The sequence below is a fragment of the Stenella coeruleoalba genome (genome assembly GCF_951394435.1).
Source record: "Stenella coeruleoalba genome assembly, chromosome: 17".
Classification (NCBI taxonomy): domain Eukaryota; kingdom Metazoa; phylum Chordata; class Mammalia; order Artiodactyla; family Delphinidae; genus Stenella; species Stenella coeruleoalba.
The window spans coordinates 35,538,113-35,560,424 of record NC_137163.1 but is presented as its reverse complement, the minus strand read 5'-3'; the positions used below and the strand labels follow the sequence as shown (position 1 = coordinate 35,560,424).

The 22,312-nt window shown below is 36.7% G+C and overlaps 1 protein-coding gene across 1 annotated transcript in view; it reads left to right on the top strand.

The window, feature by feature from the left end:
* The window catches only part of SPAG1 (sperm associated antigen 1), a 100,084-nt gene that overhangs the window by 12,819 nt on the left and 64,953 nt on the right, over nt 1–22,312 (top strand). The window contains exons 4-9 of the mRNA XM_079901986.1: nt 6,109–6,234; nt 10,158–10,222; nt 10,719–10,828; nt 11,431–11,536; nt 14,573–14,703; nt 17,655–17,761. Of these exons, the coding sequence (XP_079758112.1) occupies nt 6,109–6,234; nt 10,158–10,222; nt 10,719–10,828; nt 11,431–11,536; nt 14,573–14,703; nt 17,655–17,761 (645 nt within the window). The remainder of the gene's footprint in view (nt 1–6,108; nt 6,235–10,157; nt 10,223–10,718; nt 10,829–11,430; nt 11,537–14,572; nt 14,704–17,654; nt 17,762–22,312) is intronic.

Below are 22,312 nucleotides of genomic sequence, written 5' to 3'. Positions count from 1 at the left end.
CCAATTACGGTTTTATCCAGATGTATGCTCAGGAGTGGGATTGCAGTATCATATGGTAACTCTATTTTTAGTTTTATAAGGAACCTCTATACTGTTCTCCATAGTGGCTGCACCAATTTACATTCCCACCAACAGTGTAGGAGAGTTCCTTTTTCTCCACACCCTCTCCAACATTTATTATTTGTAGACTTTTTGACGATGGCCATTCTGACCAATGTGAGGTGATACTTTATTGTAGTTTTGATTTGCATTTCTCTAATAATTAGTGACGTTGAGCATCTTTTCATGTGCCTTTTGGCCTTCTGTATGTCTTCTTTGGAGAAATGTCTCTTTAGATCTTCTGCCCATTTTTTTGATTATATATATATATATATATATATATATAAAACTGTATTAGCTGTTTGTATATTTTGGAGATTAATCTTTTGTCATTTGCATCATTTGCAAATATTTTCTCCTATTCTGTAGGTGTTCCTTTCGTTTTGTTTGTGGTTTCCTTTGCTGTGCAAAAGCTTTTAAGTTTAATTAGGTACCATTTGTTTATTTTTGTCTTTATTTCCATTATTCTAGGAGATGGATCTAAAAAGATATTGCTGCAATTTATGTCAAAGAGTGTTCTGCCTATGTTTTCCTCTAGGAGTTTTAAAGTATCCAGTCTTAAATCTATTTTTATTTATTTATTTATTTATTTATTTTTTTGCGGTACGCGGGCCTCTCACTGTTGTGGCCTCTCCCGTTGCGGAGCACAGGCTCCGGACGCGCAGGCTCAGCGGCCATGGCTCACGGGCCTAGCCACTCCACGGCACGTGACCCGGACCGGGTCATGAACCCATCCATGTTCCCTGCATCGGCAGGTGGACTCTCAACCACTGCGCCACCAGGGAAGCCCTTTAATTTATTTTTGTATGTGGTGGGAGAGAATGTTCTAATTTCATTCTTTTACATGTGGCTGTCCAGTTTTCCCAGCACCACTTATTGAAGAGTCTGTCTTTTCTCCGTTGTGTATTCTTGCCTCCTTTGTCATAGATTAATGACCTAGGTGTTTGGATTTATTTCTCGGCTGTCTATCCTGTTCCGTTGATCTATATTTCTGTTTTTTGTGCCAGTACCATACTGTTTTGATTATTGTAGCTTTATAGCATAGTCTGAAGTCAGGAAGCCTGATTCCTCCAGCTTCATTTTTCTCTCTCAGGATTGCTTTTGGCTCTTTGGGGTCTTTTGTGTTTCCATACAAATGTAAAATTTTTTGTTCTAGTTCTGTGAGAAATGCCATTGGTAATTTGATAGGGATTGCACTGAATGTGTAAATTGCCTTGGGTAATATAGTCATTTTGACAATATTGATTCTTCTAATCCAAGAACATGGTATATCTTTCCATCTCTTTGTGTCATCATTGATTTCTTTCATCAGCCTCTTATAGATTTTGGAGTACAGAGCATTTGCCTCCTTGGGTAGGTTTATTCCTAGGTATTTTATTCTTTTTTATGTGATGATAAATGGGATTGTTTCCTTAATTTTTCTTTCTGATCTTTTGTTGTTAATGTATAGAAATGCAACAGATTTCTGTGTGTTAAGTTTGTATCCTACGACTTTACTAAATTCATCGATGAGCTTTAATAGTTTTCTGGTAGCATCTTTAGGATCTTCTATGTATAATAAGTATCATGTCATCTGCAAATTGTGACAGTTTAACAACTTCTTTTCCAGTTTGGATGCCTTTTATTTCTTTTTCTTCTCTGATTGCTGTGGCTAGGACTTCAAAAACTTTGTTGAATAAAAGTGGCGAGATTGGACATCCTTTTCTTCTTCCTGTTCCTGTATGATGTTAGCTGTGAGTTTGTCATTTATGGCCTTTGTTATGTGGAGGTATGTTCCCTCTTTGCCCATTTTCTGGAGAGTTTTTATCATAAATGGATGTTGAATTTTATCAAAAGCTTTTTCTGCATCTATTGACCATTCTACTTTCTGTTTCTTTGAGTTTGGCTACTCTAGATACCTCATATCAGTAGAATTTTAATTTCAATTTCTACTTGTACATTGCAAGCTTATAGTTATCTAAAATTGGCCTTTTTATATTGACTGTGTATCCTGTGTCTTGTTTAATTCAAACTAACACATTCGTTCTAGTAGCTTTCTTTGTAGATTCCTTGGATTTTCTTTATGGAAGATTATGGCATCTGTGAATATTGAAAGATTTTCTTCTTTTCCATACTGGCTGCCTTTTATTCCTTTTACTTGCCTTATTCCATTGGCTTGGACCTCTAGTACAATGTTGAAATGAGAGCAGCTATCTTTGTCTTGTTCCCAATCTTAGGTGAAAACATCCAGCCTTTCATTATGTTACTTTCAGATTTGTATAGATGTCCTATATCAGGTTGAGGAAGTTCCCTTCTGTTCCATGTTTGATGGATGGAGAATTTTTATCATGAATGGATATTGAATTTTGTGAAATGCTTTTCCTGCATTTATTGAGATGAACATATGGTTTTCTTAGTAGTCTGTTAATAAGGTAATTTATGTACACTGTTTTTGAGTGTTATAGTAACCTTGCATTCCAGGATAAACCCTACTCATCATGATGTATCTTTTTCATATGGATTGGATTGCTAAAATTTTGTCAAGGACTTTTTGTGTCTATGGATCATGAGAGATATTGGCCTGTAGTTTTCTTGTAATGTCATTGTCTAGTTTCTTAGCAGGGTACTGTTGACCTCAGAGTGAGTTGGAAAGTATTCTCTCTTCTGTTTCCTAGAAAAGCTTGTGTATAATTGATATTATTTCTTCCTTAAATGTTTTCTAGAATTTACCATTGATGCCATCTGGGCCTCAAGTTTTCTTTATTGGTAAGGTTTTAACTACCAATTAAATTTAATTTAATTCAGTTTCTTTAGTAGACTGAGGGCTATTCGGGTTATCTTCAGAGCTTTCTCTCTGTCCAGATGTCTCCTCTCAGAAATCTTGCCTCCTCAGTTCTTGCAATCTTGGTCTCCCCAAAGTCTGACCTCCGTTCTTCTAAATTCATTGAGACCCAAGACTATTTCCTTTCCCTATGCTGTAGCCTGGAAACACTAGGCAGTCAGTTTGGAGCAAACGTAGGGTTTACCTCATTTGTTTTCCTTCTTTCAAGAATTATTGTCCTGTGCCACCTGTTGTCCAGCATCTGAAAACTATTGTTTCATATATCGGGTTTTCTAAAGTTTAGGCAGGAGGGTAAATTTAGTCCCTGTTACTTTGTCAGAGCCAGAGCTCCTTTATTGACTTTTCTATTGATATGTTTCTTATTTATTTGTAAGAGTTCTTTCCTACATATTTTAATTTTTCCCTCAATTTGTTAATTTGCCTTATAAGTTTTGTGTGTGATGTTTATTTATTTTTATGTAACCACACCTCTTGATTTTATCCTTTATGATCTTTACATTTGTTTTATACTTAGGAAGACTCTGTCTCCACCAGATACATATTTACCTATATCGTCTCATAGTTCCTTTGTGGCTTCATTTTGCTTAAGAAATATATATATTTTTAAACAGACTCTGGGAAAACAAATTTTTTTGGTTTTACTTTATTTTATTCAGTGTATTTTTTTCTGAGGTAAATCATACACTTGAAAACAATTTTAAGTTATGTGTATTCTCTAACTCAGAATGCTAATTTTTAAAAACTTTCAGTTTTCTCATTTTGTCATTTTATTGACTTGAGTTTGAAAATTTGGTAATTAATTTACAGGTTAAAATAGCAGTTTTTGTCCAGCGTTCTTTGGCTTTATTTTCTGAGGGGTAAACAGCCGTTTTAATTGCAGGGCCTGTTTGTTCTTTCTCGGTCAATTCTTAAGTTAGTTTCCTTCTCATCTCCTTTCCTTCATACTTTTTCCCTTGTTTTTCTTTTTCTCTTCCTGTTTCTCCTGTTTGCCTCCTTTTCATCCTCCCTGCCTCCTATATGGGTAGGACAGTTAATATAGTTTATCCTAGCCCCTGTTTGAAGAGTGTCTGACAAATATTAGACCCTCACTATATATCTGCTGAATAATAAATAATAGAATTTCACAGATAATAAGGAAATATCTTACTCAGTTTTTCTGGCCTCTGTGACGATTCAGTTTAATAAACATTATTGTGAACCTAGTATGTGCCAGACACTGTGCTGGGTTTTTTTGTTTGTTTTAAGTACTTCACCTTTTCTTGTATCTAAGTTAAGTTTTTCAGGGAATTTGTTTATTTTATCTAACTTGCAAAGTTATTGGTATAAATTTGTCTAAAACATCCCCTTATTTTTTTAATATCTGTAGAATTATTAGTGACGTACTTCTTTTATCCCTGATACTAGTAATTTGTATTTTTTTTCCTTTCACTTTCTTTTGACTAGTCTTGCTAAGTGTTTGTCAGTTGTATTAATTTATTTCCAGAAAAACTAGTTTTGGGCTTCCCTGGTGGCACAGTGGTTGAGAGTCCGCCTGCCGATGCAGGGGACATGGGTTCGTGCCCCGGTCTGGGAAGATCCCACATGCCGCGGAGCGGCTGGGCCTGCCAGCCATGGCCGCTGGGCCTGCATGTCCGGAGCCTGTGCTCCGCAATGGGAGAGGCCACAACAGTGAGAGGCCCACTTACCACAAAAAAAACAAAAAACAAAACAAAACAAAAAAACTAGTTTTGAATGTTGATTTTCTTTATTTTTCTATTATCTGTTTTACAGATTCCTACTTTTATTTTTTAATATTTTTATTTCCTTCTACCTACTTTGGCTTTAATGTGTTTTCTCTCTCTTCATTAGTTTTTTAAGGTAGAAGCTTAAATAATTGGATCTTAAGCCTTTCTTCTTGTTTAAAGTTGTATATTTCCCTCTAATACTTTATCTGAATCCTACAAATTATATGTCATGTTTTCATTATCACTTAGTTCAAATTATTTTCCAATTTCCCATCTGATTTCCTTTTTTAACCCATGATCTCTTTATAAGTGTATTGTTTAATTTCCAATTACTTGGGGATAATTTAAATACTTATTATTACTGAATTCTAGTTTAGGTCTGTTGTGGTCAGATACCATACTTTGTATAATTTCACCCCTCAATAAATTTCATCAAATTTATTGAGACTTTTTTTGGCCTATGTTCCATGTGGTCTTGAAAATAACATAGAAGTTTTTAATATTGATTAGGTCAAGTTGGTTAATGTTCACATCTGCTATAACATTACTGATTCTCTTTTTGTCCACGTTTTCCCTGTGTCCATTCTACTGTTAATCAAATAGATTCATTTTGGATACTGAGTTTTTCATTTTCAGGATTTCCATTAAATCTTTTTAAAGTTTCCATTCTTCTCCCAAAGTTCTCAGTTGTTCATGCATGTTGTCCACCCTCCTTACATATTTACTGTAGCTGTTTTTAAGTCCCTATTTGTTACTTCCAACATCCATCCACTCTATGAGTCTGCTTCTGTTGACTGTGGGTAATGTTTTTCTGCTTCTTTGTCTTTCTTGTTATTTGTATATTTTATACTGACCACTGTATATAAAAAAGTGGAATCTGAAGTAATTAATATTTAACTACAGAAAGCATGTTCCTTTTGTCAAACTGCTAGAGTTGGAGACTGGGTCAATCTAATCTGTATGTTAAGTTGCAGCTGATGTGCTAAGGTTCTTGATATTAAGACATAGGCTCTGCCCTCAAGGAACTTACAGTGTGGTAAGAGGGACAAACAATAAATAGAGGATTTAAAATCTATGCTAAACACAGAGGAGGAACACTTTTAGCCCAACCAGGAAGTTCAGAGAAAGCTTGCTGGAAGGGATGATGAAAAAGATCTTGTAAGATAAATAAAGTAGGAAGGGCACCAATGAATGTAGGAAGGGCACCAATGAATATACTGAACAATACTGAACTGTACACTTAAAAATAGTTGAGATGATACATTTTATGTTATTGTATATTTTCCTACAGTTGAAAAAAAAAACGAGGGTAAGAAGGGCATTTCAGGTAGGGAAAATGGCATGAACAAATTGTCACCTAAAAATTGACCCACAGTAAACTATGATGATGTACAGTCTTTTCTAATGCCTGGTTAATTATTTCAAACTGTATATTTACCTTCTTTTTTCCTCTCTTCTTCTTAGAGTTGGGTATCAGAAATTAAAAAAGAAGATGATAAAATACACTTTCAAGAAAATGAAACATTTCCAGCAATGGAAGATAATTTGCCTCCAGTTCGTGGTTCAACCAGCCATCTTCATGTTGCCAAGGTAGGCCTTTTTGGTGTGGGGTGTGAGTGGTAGGGGGAGAAAGTTGTTGTTTATTAAGAACATTATCTTGGTTTAATCAGTGTAGCCGAAGTGTGATGTCCTGTAGGCAACTGGGGATTTTTTTTCAGGTGATCGTGTGTCATCACCTTCTGGAGTAGGCCTCACCTGGAGATCAAAATCAAACAGTATTTTCATTTGAAGGCTTGCATCTTGGGTTTACCACCTTCCTCATTTTTTCTTTTGCTGTTCTGTCTCTTCTACTCTGACAAGTTTTGATGAGTACTTAAGATCCAATTCAGTGTGTAAGAGTTTCAGGGAGTAATTTCATGTATCCAATAGAGGTATAGAGGGAGTAGTTTATTACACAATTAAGTATGATTTAAAGCGTTAAACAGATGAATTAATCTGTTTAACCCATTAAACATGGATTTCAAGCAGTTATAGATGTCATTTCTCTGTTTAGTGCATTTCTCCCCCCATCTCCAGCCCCTCATTTTTATTCCTCTAAGATTGGTCCCTATTTTGCCATGCAGATCTCTCCTTGGTAACCCATGGCTTCCATAGAGAAGGGGCCTGTTGGAGTTCCAGGTTCACTTAACTTCAAGTTAAAATTGAGCTTCTTGGCATCCACCTGACCCTGATATTATAGAACCCAGCCCTTGTCTCCAGTGGGCTTTTGCTTGGATCACACATTCCATTCCCTCTGCCCTCCTTTTTTTTTGTTTTCTTTTATTCCTATCATCTTTAAGAGGATGCTTACCTAAGTCTCTTCATTTCGGGTTGAGTCATTCTTGTTTTTCTCGTCTCTTCTTTGAGTCCCCAGTTTTATTCGAAAAACATTCATAGCCTTTTCATCACTCTGCTCCTTGGTAATTTACCTTCCTGGGTCTTTTACTCATTAGCAATTACTCAGGTAACTGAGGTACAAAGTAAGTAAGTAAGTATAGGAAGGCTACTACTGTCTGTAATCAGTGAATTCGTATTTATTGAACACTCATTATGTGTTAAGTCTGTGTCCTGAAACTATAACAACAAAAAACATTTGGTCTCTGTCCTCAAAGAGCTTATAGTCCGGTAGGAATAGACAGACTAGTAGTACAGTGGTTCTCAAAGTATGGCCCGTGGATGCTGATTGTCCCAGAGATCCTTCTAGGGGATCCAGAAAGTCAATGTTATTTTAAAAAATAATGCTGATGCTTTTGTCTCTTTCACTCGGTTGACATTTGCACTGAGGGTAAACCTGCTGGTGCCTTACCATGAATCATGGCAGTGGCACCAACTGGACTAGTGGTCATTGTTTTCTCCACTGCTGTGCACTCATAGTAAAAAATTCCAATTTAACTTAAAAGTTTGATGAAACAATAAAACTTTTTTTGTCATTAAATCTTGAATCTTGAGGACATATCTTTTTAACATTCTGTGTGTACCAAATGTAAAATAGATAGCTTGTGGGAAGCAGCCACATAGCACAGGGAGATCAGCTCCGTGCTTTGTGTCCACCTAGAGGGGTGGGAGGGAGTCGCAAGAGGGAGGAGATATGGGGATATATGTGTATGTATAGCTGCTTCACTTTGTTATACAGCAGAAACTAACACACCATTGTAATGCAAGTATACTTCAATAAAGATGTTAAAAAAATATTCTGTGTGACAAAATGAGGAGTACACAGAAGGCACTTCACTGTGAAATGAAATATGGTGGTTATCATAAGAAAAAGCACTTGTGTGATTGACTGCCAGCCGAATTAGCAACTCTTTCCTGGAACAATTTTTACTTGAAGAAATGACTGACAGACAAGCTATAGTTATTCAGAGTTGAGTTTCTGGCAGACATTTTCTTGGAAATAGTGCAATGGTCTATCACTTCAAAGAAATCAATGAACAGTATTTGTTGCCAGTGCTAAAACCTGAGCTTTCAGGTAAAATTCAGAGTATTTCATATTATTGGGGGCTCTCAAATACCTACTTGTGACAAAAAAAATTTCCCCTTAAGGGAGATGCTTAGTGACTTTTATGATGAGCTCCATGAGGATTTTTTTTTTTTTTACTTTTAAACAATTGAGATATAGTTGATGTACAATATTATACAAGTTACAGGTGTTATAACAGTGATTCACAGTTTTTAAAGGTTATACTCCATCTATAGTTATTATAAAATATTGGCCATATTCGCTGTGTTGTACAGTATATCCTTGTAGCTAATTTATTTTATACATAATACTTTGTACCTCTTAATCTCCTACTCTGGTTTTGCCCCTCCCCCTCCCCTCTCCCCATTGGTAACCACTAGTTTGTTCTCTGTATCTATGAGTCTGTTTCCTTTTTGTTATATTCACTAGTTTAGTTTTTAGATTCCACATATAAGTGATATCATATAGTATTTGTCTTCCTCTGTCTGACTTATTTCACCTAGCATAATACCCTCCAAGTCCATCCATGTTGTTGCAAATGGTAAAATTTCATTCTTTTTTATGTTTGTATACACTACTTCTTCTTTATCCATTCATTTGTTGACAGACACTTAAGTTGCTTCCAGATCTTGGCAATTGTAAATAATGCTGCTGTGTACATTGGGGTGCATGCATCTCTTTGAATTAGTGTTTGCATTTTATTCAAATATATACCCTGGAGTGGAATTGCTTGATCGTAGGGTAGTTCTATTTTTAGTTTTTTTAGAAACTGCCATACTGTTTTCCACAGTGGATGCACCAACAGTGTACAAGGATTCCCTTTTCTTCACATCCTCTCTAATATTTGTTATTTATGGTCTTTTTGATGATAGCCATTCTGACAGGTGTGAGGTGATATCTCGTGGTTTTAATTTGCATTTCCCTGACGATTAGTGATGTTGAGCATCTTTGCGTGTGCCTGTCGGTGAACTCCATGAGGATTTTAACAGATATGATTTTTTAATTGTATAATGAAATGTAGGAATATTTGGAAGATCTGTGTAACTCCTAATGACCAGTGGTACAAAATTGTGCCATCGTGCCAAAATGACCCATTCAAATGGTTTCAAATTATGACTTTTAAGAAATCATTTGAGAAACTATTTGTGAACTGTTGTTTGCTTTCCTCCCATTCCCTTCAAGGTGCTTGCAGTGGACATGTGACCTGGGTTGAGCCACTTAGTAGCACCAAGCTAGTGCTTGGTCAGTGATGGGCCCATAACTGAAGCTAGCCAATCAGAGTCCTTCCCTGGGATTTCTCTAACTAAAGATGGAGAGAAGAGTCACTCTCCTTTTCCTTTCTGATTGGGAGGCCTGTGAGGTTATAATCCCAGACTGTGTGTGGCCACATTTGCAACTACATAGAAAAAGCAAGCAGACAGCAGGGAAAACAAAATCAGGGAGAGAGAAGCAGAGACTTCTGGGGGAGAGAAGGAGAAAAGGGGAGAGAGGGAGAGCTGTAGAAAGAGGGTATATGAACCCTTTATCCAGACATACCCCTGCCCTTCCATCAATTTGGTTACATAAGCCAATAATTTATTCTTTTTAACTAAAATTAGTTCAAGTTGGGTGTCTGTCATTGCAAGCAAAACAGCTCTGTCTAACACAGCAAAGTAGTTATTCTTATTTCTTCAATGCCTAGGTTTTAAAAGAATGAATGATAGTTTAGTACTTTTCTATTATAAGAAAAATCAATAATAATCACATTTCTTCACACATATAAGTTTTAAAATTTTATATATGTACTTAAAGTCCTGCCCATCACTCTCATAATTAACTACAAATTTAAAATTACTTTTTAACCTGCTGTATATTATTATGTTAAAAAAATTATAATACTGGAGTGTTGTAACGTCAAGGGTACCTATTTTTCTTACCCATTCAATTTGTGTACCTTAATCCAGTGCTACACATTTATAGGAAAATCTGCTAATCTTATATTAAATATCTCATAAAATATAATTTTTTCTTTCAGGAAAAAAATTCTAAAAGTAGACCAGCTAAAAAGAAAATTCCGAGGGATTATGCAGAGTGGGATAAGTATGTTTTATATTTCTGTATATAAAAATTCTCTACCATAAAATACTGTAATAAATTCTTTATTGTTTTAAACCTGAACATATCAAATATCGTTATGTCAGTAGAGTACTAAGAGTATTTGGATTAAGCACTCTTGATTTTGTTTTTCAGTAAATAAAAAACTATTGCATCCTTTTATTTATAAGGGTAACCAAAAATAACTAATGTAATATAGCCATCGAAAATAAAAAATAACAAATTTTTAAATTAAGAGAAATTGGTCACAATTTTAATACCAAAGTTCCACACAGTTTACGTCTGATTAATATTTAAGTTCTCACTAAATTCCATGTTTTCTAGGAAAGAATAGAGATGACTTCTAATACAAACCTATCATATATTTTTGGAATATTATTTCTAAAGGCATGGTGATACAAATACAAGAATATCAATAATAAATTTTACTCTCTTGTTTGTATTGAGCTTTTTTTCTAGTTTTATTATTATTTCATTTAAGATTTGACGTGGAAAAGGAATGTGCGAAAATTGATGAAGATTACAAAGAAAAAACTGTAGTAAACAACAAGTTGCATTTGTCTAAAATTGAGACAAGACTAGATACAGCAGGTAATTGGGGGAAAATAAGAATAATTTAGTAGTCTCTAAATTTTTTGAAATACAACAAAAGCTGTTGACCCAAAGACATTCTCTTTTAAGTGCTGCAGATTTCCATGAAAAGTTTATGGATTTTCTCCTAGAGCTTACCACCTCTAACAAATTCCATTCTATCCTTTAACTTCTTAATTTTATGAGTAAGAGTTACGATATTTAAATTTAGTAAGACTTAAAAATATATATGTAAACCTATTTTTTTTACTGTAATTCATTTTTCATTCCCTTTTTCAAATCATCTTTTTCCTCCAAATCCCTCAAATTTTTTTCTTTTTGCCTCAAAACAAAAAGATGGAGCAGGTTGTTTTCACTTGAAGTCCACAGGTGTATAGTACCATTAAAGTAAAACAAAACAATTATTCAAAAACTCTAAACCTTCAAAAATTCTGATAAATTAAAAAAAAGAAAAGAAATATCTCTAAACTTAGGAAACTTTTATCTTCTTTTATTTATTTTATAATTTTCTGCTTCTGTTAAAATAAGCATTCTTGGATTTAAATATGTTAAAGTTATACTAAGTTATGTTTTTACTTATAGTAGGTAACATTTATTTCTAGGTCTAACTGAGAAGGAAAAGGATTTTCTTGCTATTCATGAAAAGGAGAAAGGTAATGAAGCTTTTAACGCAGGAGATTATGAAGAAGCTGTGATGTATTATACTCGGTGAGCAGATTTTCGTTGTGGTTTATACTTGCCATTTATTTGTTTATTTATGTTTTAATTTATTTATTTTATTTTTTTGGCTGTGTTGGGTCTTCATTGCTGTGCGCAGGCTTTCTCTAGTTGTGGCAAGTGGGGCCTACTCTTCGTTGTGGTGCACGGGCTTCTCATTGCAGTGGCTTCTCTCGTCGTGGAGCACGGTCTCTAGGCACACGGGCTTCAGTAGTTGTGGCTTGAGGGCTCTAGAGAGCAGGCTCAGTAGTTGTGGTGCACAGGTTTAGTTGCTCTGCGGCATGTGGGATCTTCCTGGACCAGGGCTCGAACCCATGTCCCCTGCATTGGCAGGCGGATTCTTAACCACTGCACCATCAGGAAAGTGCAAACTTGCCATTTAAAAAAATGATAATGTTTAAATTTAATTGTTGAAATGATGTAAATAAGCTAAATAATCAGTGTCAGAACCACTTAAGATATTGTACTTGTGATTTATCATAAATTCACTTGCGTTTGCCTTGTTTTCTCAATAATTTCCTTAAACCTCCAAGCTCCCACTTCATCCCCACTTTTGACAGAGGTTCTAACTTTACTGTTTTACAGAGAAAATAGAAGCTGTCTGAATGGAACTCGACAGAAAGTTCATATAGCATAGAGGTTAAGAACTCAGGTTCTATAGTCAGACTGCCTGGATCCTAGTACTTATGGTGCTACCTCCCACCACAGGGCCTTTGCATATGCTGGGTCCTCCATCTAGCATACTTTCCCCTCTTCTCATGATTTAGTTAATTCTGACTTATTCTTCAGATCTCAGCCCATGTCTCACTTCTTTGGGGAAGTCTGCCTTTACTTTTCAGACTAGATTAAACCTCCACCCTACTCAGTTTAACCCCCCCCCAATTTACATACCCATATAGTGATCTTAACTCTACTTTGTTGGAGGTACAATTCAAGTGTGTGTGATTTGGCACTAACTGGACTGTAAGCTCTGCAAGAATATAGCCCACTTGTCATTTTTTTAATATCATTGTATCCCTAATACCCAGCAGAGTACCTGGTTCATAGTAGATGTTCATTGTACGCTTGCATGAACTTATGAAGCTCTTACAGTCTATGAAAAGTAAACTAATTTCCTAAAATATTGTTAGAGACAAACTGTGCTTATACAACCACTAATGCTATCTTAGAGCTAAACTCTGTACGATCTTGCTTCCACCTTTGGAAAGAAAATTTTTTTTTAATGTTGTTGGTGTCTGTAAAGAAGTTTGCTCAACTGTTTAAGTGAATATACAAAGTAAAGAGGATATTGAGGTATCATTCATTCAGTACAGCCTCCCCTGTTCAGGCAGGTGGATGTCAGCTCTGGAATTTTGTTTGTCTTTTTGTAGATTTCCACCAGTGGAGAATCTCTTGCCTATTACAGGGAACAAACTTTTCTTGTCTTCCTCTTTGAAGAAATCACAGAGCTGCAGAATTAAAGCAGCATATTGCAATGGTTAAGGGAACTCAAATTGCCACTTTTCTGGCCTTGGGTAGATTCTTCACCTCTCTTACCTCAGTCTTCTCAGTGCGATGAGACTATAACAGTGCCTACTTCAGAGCAGCTGTGAGGATTAAATAAAACAACATGCTGAAAGGCAGGGTAACATGATGGTAAATAGAACAGGTGCTGGAGTAGACAGTTGGGATTTAAATCCTGACTCTACCATTTCCAAGCTTGTGGCCTTGGGCATGTTACTTAACCTTTCCGTTACATCTATTTTCTCATCTGTAAAATCGTAAGAGCAGTAATGCCTCCTCCGTGGATTATAATGAGGATTAAATGAGTTGACTGTTTAGTGCCTGGCATGTGGGAAGTACTCAGTGTCAGGTACTCGTGTTATTTATTCTTACATGTATTTTCTATGTTTGGTCTCTACCCAACTGTGTAATTTCTTTATATTCATCTTTAATGATCTTAGTAAATTGACACTTTTTGTGACTTTCCCATTTTTTTTTCTGGATTTAGAAAATTTAGTGCACCGATACCCTTATGTTTCCTATATCTAGGAATACATTATTTTACAGCATTCCAAATCAGTTTTTTAAGCAACAGCCAGGTAGGTTTTAAATTCTTTTCATTAATTATTTTGCATTCATACCCTTAATATAGCAAAATTTACTCTCTTAAGGTCTGTATTCCTCAATTACTACTACTCTCTTGTTTCCTTCAATTAAATTCCTTTGATAAAATTATCATTTCCTTAGATTTAAATTTACTTTTAGATTACAGACTAATTTGTATCTGTTAACACAATAACAACTTAATAAAGGATATTAGTTGTGGTTGGTTGCTCCTTTTTTTTTGTACTAGAAACTTGTCCCTAAAGAGTAAAAAAATATGTATTTGATATTTGATGTTAACTAAACTGGGTTTTTAAGAGATCTGTGGGTATTTAAGTGATCATGTCACTTCTAAAGCCAGAGTCAACTTTAAATCTCTTAACTGGATATTTAAGCATCTGTCCAAACATTGATTTAATATGTTTATAGAATTGTATGTTATTATTTTTGATGATGCAAGCCATATTCGTTTGCTAGAGCTGCCATACAAACTGTCACAGACCGAGTGGCTTAAACAACAGAAATGTATTTTCTCACAGCTCTGGAGGTTAGAGGTCTGAGATCAAAGTGTCTGTAGGGTTGGTTTCTTCTGATGCCTCTCTCCTTGGCTTGTAGATGGCCATCTTCTCTCTGTGTCTTCAAGTGAGCTTTCCTCTGTGCATGTCTGTGTCCTAATCTCGTCGTCTTATAATGACACCAGTCATATTGGATTAGGGAACACCCTCATGACCTCACTTTAACTTAATTATCTCTTTAAAGACTATCTCCAAGTATAGTTACGTTCTGAGGTGCTGGGGGTTAGGATTTCAACATATGAATTTGCGGGGACACAATTGCACCCATAACACGAGCTGTGATTGTTTTACTTACAACTTTAGATGAGTTTCTCTATCTTATGTTTTCCTGTCATCTGCTTGTTGCCATTAAGTGTTTCTTTTACAGGAGCATATCAGTGCTTCCCACGGTAGCAGCCTATAACAATCGTGCTCAAGCAGAACTCAAATTACAGAACTGGAATAGTGCTTTTCAGGATTGTGAAAAGGTCTTGGAGTTAGAACCTGGGAACTTAAAGGGTAAAAGTGTTTATAGAATACCTTTAAATTTGCAACAGGATCTGTTAAAGACCATTTGTAGACACTTATATTTACACTAAAAATATTTCAGATAAACTCAGATTTCTATATGTGAATCATTACCTTCCTCAAGTTACTTTTAATTTCAAGTTTAACTTGGAATTTAAGTTCCTAATTATTTGCATTGAAGTAGCTAATAATCCCAGATGACTGATTGAATAAAGTGTACATGTGTTTTAAAAGAAATATCTCATGCTTGCATTTGAATTGTGGTTTGTGTTTTTTTCTTTCAATTTTTTTTTTATTGTGGTAAAATTGACATAACATAAAATTTACCACCTTAATCATTTTTAAGTGAATAGTTCGGTGGTATTAAGTACATTCATATTGTTGTGCAGTCATCACTACCATCCATCTCCAGAACTTTTTAAATCTGAAAGTGCACCCATTAAACCGCAACTCTCTATTCTCTCCACCCACCCCAGCCTCTGGCAACCACCAGTCTACTTTCTGTCTCTGTGATTTTATTATTTTAGGTATGTCATATGAATGAAATCATACAGTATTTATCTTCTTGTGACTGGCTTATTGAACTGTATCTTTTTATTCAAAAATAAATTTAAGTATAATTTAATATAGATTTAAAAATATGTATTAATATAATACAATAAATCCACACCAGAGCTCTAGAACTTTCTACCAGCTGCTTTGTGGGCTTTTCCACCTAGATGTCCATAGACATTTTAAATTAAATGTGTCTAAAACTGACTACGTCTTTCCACCAACACCTGTCCTCTGTTCTGATTTCCTGTCTCAGTGACTGCACCACCTTGCTGTGGTCCGAGCCTGAAGTATGCAAGTCAGACTCCACTCTCCTTTTCTGTTATCAGGGAGTCATTCCAAAAGGAAGTGGCATAAATTATAACAGACTCATTCTATTTCTTTAAATACTTACGGATTCAGATAAATATAACCACTTAATTTTTCTTCACATGCCTACAAACATGGATGGGCAGAAACCATGGTTGTGCTGAGGGTGGATCCCGGTGCATCAGACTGACTGTCATCATAATAGATTGCTCTCCTTTCCCCAGTAGAGTTCTCCCGTGCCTGTATGTTGTCTCTATCACAGAGTACCAGTGGGCTCCCAGCTTTAGGCAGGTGCCTGGTAAAGGTTTTACGATCTCCTGATGGGCCCACACCATCACTGTGCCAGGCCCTGTGCCATGTAGTACATGTATTAACTCCATTAATTTTCACAACAGCTCAGTAAATGTGCAGGTACTATTATTAGCACACTCATTTTACAAAAGGACACTGAGGCATAGAGAGATTGAACAACTCACCTAAGATCACACTGCTAGTAAGTGACAGAGCCAGGACTCAACACTGGATGAGACATCAGGAGCCCACATTCAACCACTGTGCTACTCTTCTGCCAGTAGAATGGCCTTCTGTTTTCATTCTTCCTTGATTGAATAATTCCTTAAGCACCAGAATCTTCACTATTTAAAAAAAATTTGACAGAGCCACTATGGCCATCATTATGGCCATAAAGCATTGAAAAGTCTTAGGTTTTCTTAAGTGGATAAATATCTTCCTGTTGAAAATTTTATTTTTTACTCAAAAAATAATTGCTCTGAATGCAATGTGGTATTTGATTACATCCTGGAACAGAAAAAGGACATTAGTGGAGAAATTGGTGAAATCCAAAGAAAGCCTGTAGTTTAGTTGACAGTATTGTACCAATGTTATTAGTTTTGGCAAAAATACCGTAGTTACATATAAGATGTTAGCATTAGTGAAAGCTGGGTGAAGGTATATGAGAACTATCTGTATTAGCTTTGCAACTTTATGTGAATCTAAAGTATTTTCCAAAGTAAAAAGTCTTTAAAAATGGTAATTGTTATATCATGAATATTTCTTTATGGACAATCCCTTCTAAAATCTGAGTAGTAATAGTAAAAGCTAAACTTGTACTTATGCTACAATTTTGATTACACTTATGATAAAATGATTTATCCTCTAGATTTTCGTGGCTCATTCTAGGACTAAAATCAAACTAGTGAAATTTATGTTTTAAAATAGCATATTGGGACTTCCCTGGCAGTCCAGTGGTTAAGACTTCACATTCCAATGCAGGGGGTGTGGGTTCAATGCCTGGTTGGGAAGCTAAGATCCTACATGCCTGTGGCCAAAAAACCAAAACATAAAACAGAAGCATTATTGTAACAAATTCCATAAAGACTTTAAAAATGGTCCACATCAAAAAAAAAAAAATCTAAAATAAAAAAATAAAAGTGTATTAAATCAGATATAAATATCTCACTTTTCAGAATTACCAAGACTGATTCTTTTCAAAATCATGTCTAACTACACAAAATTCTCTCATTATATAATTAATAACAATTAGACTAGGAAGGCATTCATTTCAGTATTAAAAAATGATCAAATTAGATATTGTAACCTACAAAAAAAAAAAAAAACCCTGATACAAATTGCTAAAGTATTCAATTTCTGAACCTAGTTGACATAATCACCAGGATTCCTTCAGTTCCCTGTGCTATAGAGATTTCACTAACAGCCCAGATTCTGGGTCAGGTGCTGGTCAGTAATGTACTAAATTTAAAGGAGGGGTTTTCTAAATGTTCATAAAGTGGAAATAATACTAGTGATGATTATAAGGAGGAACGTGTTACTGTTTAGTGAAGACCTTCCCATTATTGTAGCACAGCATGGTGCTTCTGAGGGGTGAGGTACCGAGTCTCTCAGCCCTTGGAGGAGCTGGCAGGGACTGGAGCACCCAGAGGGCCAGGTCGTTGGAAGTTGGTGTAGTTTGCACAATTGCATTCTAAACTGTTCTATGTTACATATATACTTACACTTGAAAAGTGTGTTATAACCATAATGCCATATGTTAAAGTATGTCTTTTATTTTGGTAAATTTTCAGCTCTTCTGCGCCGTGCCACTACGTATAAACATCAAAACAAGCTCCAGGAAGCTATAAAAGATTTGAATAAAGTACTGACTGTTGAACCTGATAATGAGTTGGCCAAAGTAAGTACAGAAAGTGATACCTCACCTAATTCTATAGTTTGCTATTTCTGTATTTATGTTAAAATGATATCAGTCTTGCTGGAAAAATGATGTCGAGGATTAGGACGCAGCTTTAAGAAATAGGTATGAGGAGCTTCAAGATGGTGGAAGAGTAAGATGTGGAGATCACCTTCCTTCCCACAGATACATCAGAAATACATCTACCTGTGGAACAACTCCTACAGAACACCTACTGAGCGCTGACAGAAGAACCCAGACCTCCCAAAAGGCAAGAAACTCCCCACGTACCTGGGTAGGGCAAAATAGAAAAGAAAAAGCAGAGACAAAAGAATAGGGAAGGGACCTGCACCAGTGGGAGGGGGCTGTGAAGGAGGAAAGCTTTCCACACACTAGGAAGCCCCTTCGTGGACGGAGACTGCACGTGGCGGAGGGGGGAAGCTTCGGGGCCACGGAGAAGAGCGCAGCAACAGGCGTGTGGAGGGCAAAGCAGAGACATTCCTGCACAGAGGATCGGTGCTGACCAGCACTCACCAGCCCGAGAGGCTTGTCTTCTCACCTGCTGGGGCGGGCGGGGGCTGGGAGCTGAGGCTCTGGCTTCGGAGGTCAGATCCCAGGGAGAGGACTGGGGTTGGCTGTGTGAACATAGCCTGAAGGGTGCTACTGCACCACAGCTAGCTGGGAGGGAGTCTGGGGGGAAAAGTCTGGAACTGCCGAAGAGGCAAGAGACTTTTTCTTGCCTCGTTCTGTGGTGCGCAAGGAGAGGGGATTCAGAGCACTGCCGAAACAAGCTCCAGAGGTGGGCATGAGCCGCGGCTATCAGCATGGACCGCAGAGACGGGCATGAAATGCCAAGGCTGCTGCTGCAGCCACCAAGAAGCCTGTGTGCAAGCATAGATCACTATCCACACCTCCCCTCCTGGGAGCCTGTGCAGCCTGCCACTACCAGGGTCCTGTGATCCAGGGACAACTTCCCCAGGAGAACACATGGCACGCCTCAGGCTGTTGCAACATCACACCGGCCTCTGCCACCGCAGGCTTGCCCCACATTCCGTACCCGGCCTGCCCCCGGCCTTAGGGAGCCAGAGCCCCCTAATCAGATGCTCCTTTAACCCCGTCCTGTCTGAGCGGGAACAGAAGCCCTCAGGCGACTTACACGCAGAGGCAGGGCCAAATCCAAAGCTGAACCCCAGGAGCTGTGCAAACAAAGAAGAGAAAGGGAAATCTCTCCCAGCAGCCTCAGGAGCAGAGGATTAAATCTCCACAATCAACTTGATGTACCCTGCATCTATGGAATACCTGAATAGACAACGAATCATCCCAAATTGAGGGAGTGGACTTTGGAAGCAATGATATATATATATATATTTTTTTTCCTTTTTCTCTTTTTGTGAGTGTGTATGTGTATGCTTCTGTGATTTTGTCTGTATAGCTTTGCTTTTACCATTTGTCCTAGGGTTCTGTCTGTCTGTTTTTTGGGGGTTTTTTTAGTATAGTTTTTAGCATCTGTTATCATTGGTGGAACTGTTCTTTGGTTTGGTTGCTCTCTTCTTTCTTTCTATTTTATTATTTTCAAATTTTGTTTTTATTTTTAAAAATTATTCTTTATTTTATAACTTTATTTTATTTATTTTTTACTTCCCTTTTTTCTTTTTTTCTCCCTTTTATTCTGAGCTGTGTGGATGACAGGGTCTTGGTGACCAGGCTGGGAGTCAGGCCTGTGCCTCTGAGGTGGGAGAGCTGAGTTCAGGACATTGGTCCACCACAGACCTCCCAGCTCCATGTAATATCAAACAGCAAAAATATCCCAGAAATCTCCATCTCAACGCCAGGACCCAGCTCCACTCAACGACCAGCAAGCAACAGTGCTGTACACCCTATGCCAAACAACTAGCAAGGCAGGAACACAACCCCACCCTTCAGCAGAAAGGCTGCCTAAAATTATAATCAGATCATAGAAAATGCAAAACACACCACCAGACACAGACCTGCCCACCAGAAAGACAAGATCCAGCCTCATCCACCAGAACACAGGCACCAGTCCCCTCCACAGGGAAGCCTACACAACCCACTGAGCCAACCATAGCCAGTGGGGGTAGACGCCAAAAACAATGGGAACTACAAACCTGCAGCCTGCGAAAAGGAGACCCCAAACACAGTAAGTTAAGCAAAATGAGAAGACAGAGAAACACACATCAGATGAAGGAGCAAGGTGAAAAACCCACCAGGCCAAATAAATGAAGAGGAAATAGGCAGTCTACCTGAAAAAGAATTCAGAATAATGATAGTAAAGGTGATCCAAAATCTTGGAAATAGAATGGAGAAAATACAAGAAACGTTTAACAAGGACCTAGAAGAACTAAAGAGCAAACAAACAATGATGAACAACACAATGAATGAAATAAAAATTCTCTAGAAGGAATCAATAGCAGAATAACTGAAGAAGAACAGATAAGTGACCTGGAAGATAAAATAGTGGAAATAACTACTGCAGAGCAGAATAAAGAAAAAAGAATGGAAAGAATTGAGGACAGTCTCAGAGACCTCTGGGACAACATTAAACGCACCAACATTCGAAGTATACGGGTCCCTGAAAAAGAAGAGAAAAAGAAAATATTTGATGAGATTATAGTTGAAAACTTCCCTAACGTGGGAAAGAAAATAGTCAACTCCAGGAAGCGCAGAGTCCCATACAGGATAAATCCAAGGAGAAACATGCCAAGACACGTATTAATCAAACTATCAAAATTTAAATACAGAGAAAAAATATTAAGAGCATCAAGGGAAAAACAACAACATACAAGGGACTCCCCATAAGGTTAACAGCTGATCTTTCAGCAGAAACTGTGCAAGCCAGAAGGGAGTGGCAGGACATATTTAAAGTGATGAAAGGGAAAAACCTACACCCAAGATTACTCTACCCAGCAAGGATCTCATTCAGATTCAACAGAGAAATTAAAACCTTTACAGACAAACAGAACCTAAGAGAATACAGCACCACCAAACAAGCTTTACAACAAATGCTCAAGGAACTTTTCTAGGCAGGAAACACAGGAGAAGGAAAAGACCTACAATAACAAACAACAAAAATTTAGAAAATGTTAATAGGAACATACACATCAATAATTACCTTAAATGTAAATGGATTAAATGCTCCAACCAAAAGAAACAGACTGGCTGAATGTATACAAAAACAAGACCCGTACTTATGCTGTCTACAAGAGACCCACTTCAGACCTAAGGACACATACAGACTGAAAGGGGATGGAAAAAGATATTCCATGAAAATGGAAATCAAAAGTAAGCTGGAGTAGCAATTCTCATATCAGACAAAATATAATTTAAAGTAAAGACTATTACCAGAGACAAAGAAGGACACTACATAATGATCAAGGGCTCAATACAAAAAGAAGATATGACAATTGTAAATATTTATGCACCCAACATAGGAGCACCTCAATACATAAGGCAAATGCTAACAGCCATAAAAGGGGAAATTGACAGTAACACAATCATAGTAGGGGACGTTAACACCCCACTTTCACCAATGGACAGATCATCCAAAATGAAAATAAATAACGTAACACAAGCTTTAAATGATACATTAAACAAGATGGACCTAATTGATATTTATAGGACATTCCATCCCAAAACAACAGAATACACTTTCTTCTCAAGTGCTCATGGAACATTCTCCAGGATAGATCATATCTTGGGTCACAAATCAAGGCTTGGTGAATTTAAGAAAATTCAAATCGTATAAAGTATCTTTTCCGACCACAATGCTGTGAGACTAGATATTAATTACAGGAAAAGATCTGTAAAAAATACAAACACATGGAGGCTAAACAATACACTGCTTAATAACCAAGAGATCACTGAAGAAATCAAAGTGGAAATCAAAAAATACCTAGAAACAAAGGACAATGAAAACATTATGACACTAAACCTATGGGATGTAGCAAAATCAGTACTAAGAGGGAAGTTTATAGTGATACAATACTACCTTAAGAGAAACAAGAAACGTCTCAAAGAAAGAACCTAACTTTACACCTAAAGCAATTAGAGAAAGAAGAACCAAAACCCCCAAAGTTAGCAGAAGGAAAGAAATCATAAAGATCAGATCAGAAATAAATGAAGGAAAAAATAGCAAAAATCAATAAAATTAAAAGCTGGTTCTTTGAGAAGAAAAACAAAATTGATAAACCATTAGCCAGACTCATCAAGAAAAAAAGGGAGAAGACTCAAATCAATAGAATTAGAAATGAAAAAGGAGAAGTAACAGCTGACACTGCAGAAATACAAAGGATCATGAGAGATTACTACAAGCAATGCTATGCCAATAAAATGGACAACCTGGAAGAACTGGACAAATTCTTAGAAAAGCACAACCTTCTGAGACTGAAACAGGGAGAAATAGAAAATATGAAGAGACCAGTCACAAGCACTGAAATTGAAACTGATTAAAACTCTTCCAACAAACAAAAGCCCAGGACCACATGGCTTCACAAGAAAATTCTATCAAACATTTATAGAAGAGCTAACACCTATCCT